Source organism: Leptopilina heterotoma, unplaced genomic scaffold (assembly GCF_015476425.1).
Source record: "Leptopilina heterotoma isolate Lh14 unplaced genomic scaffold, ASM1547642v1 Lhet_1471, whole genome shotgun sequence".
Taxonomy (NCBI): domain Eukaryota; kingdom Metazoa; phylum Arthropoda; class Insecta; order Hymenoptera; family Figitidae; genus Leptopilina; species Leptopilina heterotoma.
In genome coordinates this window covers 262,898-272,421 of record NW_025110865.1, presented here as the reverse complement: position 1 = coordinate 272,421, position 9,524 = coordinate 262,898, and the positions used below count along the sequence as shown (strand labels likewise).

At 43.8% G+C, this 9,524-nt stretch overlaps 1 protein-coding gene across 1 annotated transcript; it reads left to right on the top strand.

The window, feature by feature from the left end:
• Positions 1-1,192: 1,192 nt before the first annotated feature.
• Positions 1,193-8,241, top strand: LOC122498338. Its single transcript, XM_043606021.1, has 2 exons — positions 1,193-2,162; positions 2,243-8,241. The coding sequence occupies exons 1-2, from the start codon at positions 1,193-1,195 to the stop codon at positions 8,239-8,241; spliced, it is 6,969 nt and encodes a 2,322-aa protein (XP_043461956.1).
• Positions 8,242-9,524: the final 1,283 nt, after the last annotated feature.

Below are 9,524 nucleotides of genomic sequence, written 5' to 3'. Positions count from 1 at the left end.
CCACCCTACGTAAACTATAGAGACAAATAAAGTTTTAAACGGAAAATTGAACATCCTATTGACTTACTGACTAAGTACAATTACATTCCAAAATATAATCTAGACGATAATTGACACTTGTTACGAAGATTTGCGACGACGACTGTATCAATAACACACTGGTCCAAATTTTGGGTTTTGTCTATTTGCCGAATAAACGGTGAAGAAATTTGTTTCAGGGTAGTAGAATCGATAGACGCTACCCTAAGTTGTTTAGGACAAGGAATCTTTGGTTTCGAAGGGTTATAGAAGCAGGGTTTATTCCTAATTCCGCCCTTTAAATCCCATCCGCATTCAAGACAAACTTTCGATGCTACTGAGAATTTAAGGTACGAAACTCTTTTAAAATAATTAATTTATTTCAAAAGAACAGTAACTCTCTCGCGCTGGTTGCAAGTACAAAGCCGCACGACCAGAAAATTCCTCGGCTGCATCTGAGTGATTTTCCAAAAGGAAAATTGAGATCGGAAGAGAATTAAAAATTTTCTTCCTATCTCTCCAAATTCAGACGAAAGCATTAATAGACTATACAGAAAAATATTTTTCTTTATGACAGAAAGCATTAAATTGGACAGGTGTAATTACTTATTAGAATTGAAAATCGGATATTTAGAAACTCAAACAGCCCTAAACCTAGAAGAAGTGAGAGCCATCAATAGCAGGGTCACGCAGCTACAAACCTCAATCGCGCAACTAGAAATAGAAATGAGGAATCTAAGTCTAACAGAAAAATGAATGATAATACATCATCTCCTTACTATTCAACTAGAACCAAAATTACGAGGAGAATAAATGATCGAATTATCATTGACTTTTCAAAAATAAACAAGACTTTGTTAGCAGGCAAACTTTGCAAATAGAATTAGAAACTTTTTCTCTCGATTACTTCGAAGCAGCAATTAGCAGGAATAATTCGCGGGTGGCGACACAGCTCGCGAATTTTGACCATTGCCAAGCAACCTCTTCCCTACACCTTGATTAAGACTATTGTATATACTATTATATATATATATATTGTGTTAAGGTTAATTATACAAAACAAACATGTCTACGGGTGGTGGTAACGGGATCCCAAACCCTAACGGGTCCATACATGTGCAAGGAGAAGTGCCAAACGTAGGACCTCCCCCTCCACAATTAGACCACACTAACAATGTTGTCTCCGTACCTCGAGCAGATGTCCGTACAAACTAACTCGCAAAACATACCTCTTTTTGACGGCCGCCAGCCCCCTCTCAAAGATTTTCTGCAGGAAATAGAAAACAGTGCCGCGTTTATAGCCGAAGTGTCGGAGCCTGGTTTTCTCAAAGCCGTTCTGAGTAGATTAAGAGGCTCAGCGCGAGATAGTGTTCGTGGACTCCGTTTTGACGGAATAAATGAACTTACGGAGCACTTAAGAAAACGGTTTGCATCCTCGAAAAAGTACCAATGGTACTTAGACAATATAATGACGATTAGACTAAAGCAAACTGAAACGGTAAGCGACTACCATGACAGATTAAGAGGACTCATAAGCGGTGCACGACACGCGTTAGAACTTAAATATAACAAAACTTATCTCGAAGTTGTTCGAAATGAAGTCGGTGCTAACGAACGCGGACATGAAGTGTCCGAAAGCGAGATAATCATGCAGCCTGTAGTGGAAAACGTATTCCGCGCTTTCGTTAGGGGTCTGCCCGAGGAAATGTCCACGTTTGTCGACACGCGCAATCCCCGAAATCTCGATGAGGCTTTCGAACATGCCCTTTACGCGGAAGAACGCCGTAACTATAACGAAAGAACTAGGCCGTCCTCCTACCACATCACTCGAGCAGACGATAGAACTCGATCCCCTAGCCCGTACAGTCGTCAGGTAGAGGGGCAAGTGTCAATAGAAAAAAGAAAAAGTGATAGTGATAGGGAAAATAGTGGTCCTAGACCCAGCCAAAGCCAACCCAGCGGGGTAATGCAATTCACTCCGGAGCAATTGGCGGCATTCTACAAATCGATGATGCCGCCGTTTGCTCAACCAATGGCTTATGCGCCACCTATCCAACCCATACCGTATGCTGCACCTTACGCGCCGGTACAGCCCCAACAACAGTACCAACAATACAGGGCACCGACACAAGGCTATAGGCCGAGTATTACCCCACCTCGCTCAGCCTCGCCAGGCCCACAAGTAAATCCGAGTTTCCAAAAACCGGATTTAAACTTCCAACAGACTCGACGCTCCGACGCGGCCCCGAGTCCAACTCCCCAGCGTCAGAGGACCGTCCACTTTGCCCCGGACCAAGTTGGGTCCGTAGAGCAAAATTTAGGGGAGAGGATTCCCCAGTAGTTCAATTAGATGCACCTGAGTTCAAAGAAACAAAGGTGAACTTCCTAGTTGACCCCGGCTCTGACACAAATTTAATTAAAGCCAATATTTTGAAACCCGAGCTCACACTTGATCGAAGCAAGTGCACTGAGATTACGGGTATTACCAATCATTCGGTCCCAACATTGGGAACTGTCGAGGTTACAGTCCTCAATGTTCCGATCGAATTTCAAGTTGTAAAAAGTAGCTTCCCGATTTCTACATCTGGAATTCTGGGAAGACCGTTCTTGCGTCAGGAACAAGCTCAACTTTCCTTTAGACATAATGCTCTTGTAACCATTACAAATCCGGTGACTCCTATTCCGTTTGTGGACCGCGAATCACTGGAAGCTAGAGAAAAGTTGAGACCCCAAATTAAACCATTCGCAAGAATACTAAGAATTCAAGCTCGAACCAGAAAACCAATAGCGATCAATGTGCTCAACCCGGAGTTGAAAGAGGGCTATCTCCCGCGCATGCAGGCCCCAGGAGGTGTCTACCTGGGGGAAGCCCTAGTCTCGAGTAAAGATGGTGTATGCCATGCGATGGCCATTAACACCACCGAGGATGACATTGACTTACGATTGGAACCACAGAAGCTCATTCCATTTGACTTTTGTAAATTTCCCGGAGAAGAATTTTCTGATTCCGATTCCGAGAAATTGCAGAAGATCACGGACATGGGAATTTCTGATAGGGTCCGTAAAGTCAAGGAGTCCCTACATACCTCTCACTTGACTCCGGAGTGTAAAGAGATGGTAAATCGATGGGCGGAAGACTTTTCTGACATATTCCATCTTAATGGAGAAATGCTCACTTGTACGCACATGGTACAGCATAGAATTCCGACCATCGATGACCAAGTGATCCGAAAGAAACAATACAGGTCCCCTAATGAGGCTTTGGAGCAAATAGATGCGCAGCTCCTAAAGCAATTCAATAGCGGGATAATAGGTCATTCTAATTCCGATTATAATTCTCCACTACTAATCGTGCCGAAAAAACTCGACGCTTCAGGAGAAAAGAAGTGGAGGGTCGTAATCGATTACAGAGCCCTAAATGAAAAGGTAATTGGAGACGCATTTCCATTGCCAAATATTAGTGGAATATTCGATCGCTTGGGAAAAGCCAGGTTCTTTACCGTCTTTGATTTAGCAAGTGGGTTTCACCAAGTCGAAACACACCCCGATGACCGACACAAAACGGCGTTCTCTTCGAGAAACGGTCACTACGAGTATCATAGGATGCCCATGGGCATAAAGAACGCTCCTCCCACTTTTCAACGATTACTTAATAGTGTACTAAGTAACATGCTCGATACTGAGGCATTTGTCTATTTAGACGACATTATTATTTATTCGGACACACTTGAAGAGCATGATGTAAGAGCCCGGCGGCTTTTCACTAAGCTTCGGGAAGCAAATCTAAAACTTCAACCCGACAAGTGTGAGTTTTTGAAAACGGAAGTGGCGTACCTTGGGCACGTTATTAGTGGGAATGGCGTTAAACCTAACCCCAACAAAATCGAAGCCATTAAAAACTTCCCTAAACCTAAGACGCAAAAAGACATTAGAAGTTTCTTAGGGCTATCCGGATATTATCGTCGTTTTATCAAGGACTACGCTAAATTAGCTAAACCTCTATCGGAATTGTTAAAGAAGGACGTAAAGTGGGAATGGGGTGAATCACAGTGTAAAAGCTTTTTAAGACTAAGGAAATACTTGTGTCGCAAACCTATTCTGCAATATCCAGACTTCCAACAAGGATTTAAGTTAACCACTGACGCCTCAGAATATGCCGTAGGGGCAATGCTAACTCAAGAAGTAGACGGCATAGATTTACCTGTGAGCTACTTCTCAAAGGTCCTTAATAAAAACGAACTAAACTATCCCAAAGCTGAAAGAGAATGTTTGGCGGTATTACACGCTGTAGAACATTTTCGACCCTATCTGTATGGTCGAGAATTCACACTAGCGTGTGATTTTGAACCCATTCATTGGATGTCTTATATTGATAATCCAGGAGCAAGGCTCTCAAGATGGAGGCTGAGGCTCCAGGATTATCAATATAAGTTTGAGTATAAACCGGGTAAAATAAATCGAATTGTGCAGGCCCTATCGAACAATCCTGTAGAAGAGAAGGCGACCAAAAATGATCAGTGTTCTGACGCGAGTTCCGAATCGGACTGGACCGATTCGTCACTAGACAATGCTGCAGATACCGAAATCAATGTCCCTAAAAATGACTCTACTCAAAAACCCCCGCCACTCCGTGCATTGCCTATCAAGGACAGTAAAAAGGACAATAAAAAGGATAGTGCGGGAAAGGATCCTAAGAGTGTTAACCCCTCTCAACCCAGTTCTTCTTCCACAAGGCCTTATACCAGATCAACTTCCCAATCAGATAAAAAGACCATTTTAAAACCTAACCCAACTTTCAAATTACCTGGAGCTCCGTCAAAACCTCCCACAACAAAACCAGGACAGCCGGCAGCGAGCCTCCAGCCTAGAATTCCTACGCGAAGAGCGACAGCCCCTGGACCTTTGAATTTCAAGCCCACATCTATCCTAAAAGGACCAAAGGGAGCTGCATCAAGCAACCGACCCATGAGGATGAATGCTGACAACTTCCAACTCCCTGGTCCATCTTCAAGATCTGAACCTCCACCCCGACGACCGGGAAGACCTAAAGGCTCTACCCAGCCAAAGGAATCCGACGGAGAGGAGCCCTATCGGCCTCCGGCAGCAGTAAGCTCAATCGACCCTGATGTCAGCTGCATAGCCAAAAGATTGAGAAAAAGAACGACCTCTGCTGCCCAACCTTCAAAAGATTCAGCACTCTCCAGTTCTTCTTCGGACGAACGATTGTCCACCAGCGAAAGTGAAGAAGATTCGGACCCTCCAGTGTTTCGAAAAGACCATAGTGCCTTCCCCAGTGTTCCGATAAGCCCGACCCCGAAACAATCTTGTGCCACCGGAAGTGATCCCAATGTCTCCGAAACTTCAGCCCTCCTGTTTCCCTTGTCGAATGAACCCTACACAGACGTTTACGTAGATGGCGCGTGTGGAGATAATGGTGGAACGAGGCCCAGAGCAGGCATAGGAGTGTGGTTCGGACCTAACCACCCCCTTAATGTGTCGCGAAGATACGGAGGACGACAAACCAACAACGCCTCAGAAATCGAAGCGGCTACAGTGGCGATCCATCAGGCAAAGAAAGCTGGGATCAGAAAACTTAGAATTAAAACTGATTCCAAAGTTCTTGTCCAAGGCATAGAGGAATGGGTTCCAAAATGGCAAAAGAACGACTGGAAGACGAACGATAACAAACCCGTCAAAAACCAAAAAGCCTACGAACGATTGATAAAAGCCTTGAAACATGCTGATGTTATTTGGGAGCATGTACAAGGGCATGATGGTATTGAAGGTAATGAAAATGCAGATCGCCTTGCTAGAGATGGTGCACTCCTCGAGCCACCTTCAGAATCGAGCTCTTCTTCTGAATCATCTGCAGAAGAACCGGAAGAAGAACAAGCTCCAGAAAATATAGTGATCAGCGTTTTGCCACGTCCTATTAGCAGCGAAGAAAGTTCAGACTCCATCAACGATGAAGAGCAATGGAAACAGAATCACCCCTGCATTGACCTCGACAAATCAGTCCAAAAATTTGAGGAATTTCTGGCCAAAAGAAGTGTCAACCCATCGGACCTTACCAATCAAACCCTGGCTTGGGATCATGAAGGAATGGACACGACACGTCGGAAGCCACATGTCTCGGAAGGTGAGAGCGATGAAGAATATTTGGAGCTCCTGAAGGATTTAGATCCTTGTCAAGACTACAACGACAATGCTTTTGGAAAAAGAGTCAATGATTTTCTGAAAAATTACAACCAAAGTAGACAAAAGAAAAGAGAGGAAGAAGTAGAGCAACCTGTTGCCAAAGCAGATGTAACATCCCCTGGTCCTGAAGCAGCCACAGAAGTGTTCCCTTCTAGCCCAAATAGACCACCATCCAGAAGAAGTGTTGTGCGATTTAAAGAAATTCCTCAAGTCTTTGAAGACCCTGAGGAAGATGTATTTTTTTCAAAAAGTCCTTCAATCTCAACTCCAGGATTCCTGTCCGCTCCAGATGCACAGTCGACTCCATACACTCACCATCAAGAACGAGAAACCCCTGTTCTGGAAAAACCAACAAGAGAAAGAAAAGGAAACATTATGCCACGCCGATTACAATCACGAAGTTCCAACAGTGAAAATACAGTGAAGTGCGCGGCACCAATGAGCCCCTTTTTGAACTTAAAAATCCCCTATTGTGACCCCCCGACTCCATCCTCGGCGTCTGAAACGTCCGATGATGAAAAATCCACAAGTAGAGGACAACAATTAACAAACATTGATAATAAATGGACAGAACCACTGACTTACAAACGAGACAATTATGCCCATTTTATCTCAGAGGACTGTGAGCCTGTCGATTCCATTTCGAAACTGTTAATAGCTACGGAAAAGATAGACATGCAGGACATTCGAGACAGTAAACCCATAAAAGGACAAGTTCATCTTACCCTTTGTGGGAAATATAGGGTATATTCAATCGTAGTTAAAAAGCGGTATTCGGACGAGTTAGATTGGAGGGATGTTACCGAGGGTTTGAAAAATTTAAAGTACGCCCTCACGCTGGACAATCAAAATCACTGCCGTATGGCAAATTCTGGAGACCTCTTAGGTTCTCTCCCACAAAACAAAATGGCGGAACTAGTAGCAGGAATATTCCGCGGTGGCGATATAAAAATCACCTTGTGCCACGGAAGAATTCAAGTTCCTCCCTTAGAATTGCGACCCAAGATAATATCAGAATTCCACAGTAGCCTTGTAGGAGGTCATAAAGGCATTACGAAAACGTACCGTAGAATACGCGAACGATTCTACTGGCCGAGACTGCGAGACGAAGTTACAGAGTTTATTCGACAATGTAAAAGTTGTTTCGAGAATAAACTGGCTAGGGCCCGTACGAGAGAGCCTATGATCATAACAGACACACCGGCTATGCCTTTCGACAAAGTGTCTTTAGATACTGTAGGAAAACTTAGAACTACCCCCAATGGGAATCGGCACATTCTCACAATGCAAGATAACTTTAGTAAATATTGCATTGCCGTTCCCATTCCAGACATAAAAACCACCACCATCGCTCACGCAGTAGCGACAAACCTTTTTGCCACGTTTGGAGCACCCAGATGTGTACTCACAGACAGAGGCGGAAGTTTTGTGAGTTCCCTAATGCGGAAGCTTGAAGGAATATTTGGTGTCAAACAGCTTACAACTTCTGGCTATCGACCCCAAACCAATGGAGCTCTAGAAAGAAGCCACATTGAGTTGACAGACTACATTAAACACTACGCAAGGGATTTCGACGATTGGGATCGTCTGCTCCCATTTGCGATGTTTAATTATAACACGTCAATTCACGAGGCGACTGACTTCACTCCGTACGAGTTGGTTTTTGGTCATATAGCAAGAATCCCAAGTTCTTTTCCACAAGGGCCAGAACTTGAAACCTATGGGTCATACCTGAGAGATCTTGTCACCCGAATGACCGAGTTGCAAAATTTGGCGGCTGGAAGTCTAAGAAGGGCAAAATGTCGTTCTAAAGAATTCTATGATCGCAAGGCTCGATCATCGAATGTTAAGGTTGGAGACCAGGTATACACCTACAAGGAAGTAAGAACAAACAAATTTGACAACAGAGCAAGCGGTCCGTATACGGTTGTAGACATTACCCAGAATAATAATGTTATTCTGGAAAACGAGAATGGCGATAGGTTCGCCAAACATAAAGATAAGGTATTGGTTACCCATTTGTAACCAATACTTCGCTAACGTCAATATTAACATTTAATTCATTTTAGGAAAAAGGAAAATTATGATGAAAGGACCAACCGTTTTCCTCCTGATAGGCCTAACCTCTATCCTAGTTCCAGTGGCAATCTATGGATCCGACTCCTTTCCAAGGACTTCTGATGAGCAGCAGTTCCAAATTACCCCGTTGCCTGTTAGCAGTGGGATATATTATGAGCATCTTGGTACCGTAAGAAGATCCGTGACCAACTGGAGAGTGACCATCTTCCTGGACATAAGCCGGCAACATGGATACATCGACGACCTGAAGGCCCGATTGGAGAAATTGAAGAACTATTGCGCATCTGAAAAGAATTGGTGCCATGAATTTGTAGTCCATCACCCTTGGGAGGATAAATGGGAAATGGCTTCCGAACTGCAGGAGCAGTTCCAAACCCAAATCACCGAATTAGAAAACAACCGCAAACCTATTTTGAAAAAGATGACAGCTCAACTACGAATGAGGCGAAGCGTGCCCCTACTTGGATTCCTAGGAAAAATCGCTGGTCCCATCGCCGGTATTTTAAATTACGAAGATGGAGAGAGATACGATGCCATCATCCAGGAATTGAATTCTGCACAAGCCAATCTGTCTCACCTGGTTGGACGTCAAACCCACGTTGTGAGATCTCAGCTCGACACACTCCATACCCAAATCGAAAAACACAGCTCCCTAATAAATAAGATTAATCAAAACCTGGACCTGCTAATTAAAAATCAAGAAAATCAATCAGCAGTTAAAGTCGAGTTAGAAAAAAGGGACGCAATATTCAATCTACTGGGAGCATTGAAGACAGGGTTGGACCACAACATTCGAGTCACACAAACCATGCTGGAAGCAGTCCATACGGCCAGACAAGGAAAACTACACCCTGGACTGATTTCATCTAAGCAGCTGGAGCCCATCCTACGTGACGTCCAGGATCATCTTACCGAAGTACAGTTTCCCTTACCTGGACCCGCAGTCAGCATCGATGAATTGATACCGATCTCCACTGTCACCATCTTATGTGTCAATCGTCAATTAAAAATCCTAGTTGATATCCCTCTACTGGAAAAATATAACTACCAGGCATTGAAAATGCATTCCCTTCCAACTGTCCAGGAAGCAATAGGAAATAAAACAATAAGAGCTTATGTAAAGACCAAATATGACTATCTTATTATTGATGAAGAGCAGCACACCTATCTTCTACTCACGGAGCGAGACTGGAAATCCTGTAAATCAACAACATCATACCACGCTTGTT

Bases quoted from the DNA above. Each gene is read 5' to 3' on its own strand.
- LOC122498338 (XM_043606021.1), top strand. From the start codon at position 1,193: ATGTTGTCTCCGTACCTCGAGCAGATGTCCGTACAAACTAACTCGCAA. The intron at 2,163-2,242 runs GTATTACCCCAC...AACTTCCAACAG, and splicing joins GACACAAGGCTATAGGCCGA to ACTCGACGCTCCGACGCGGC.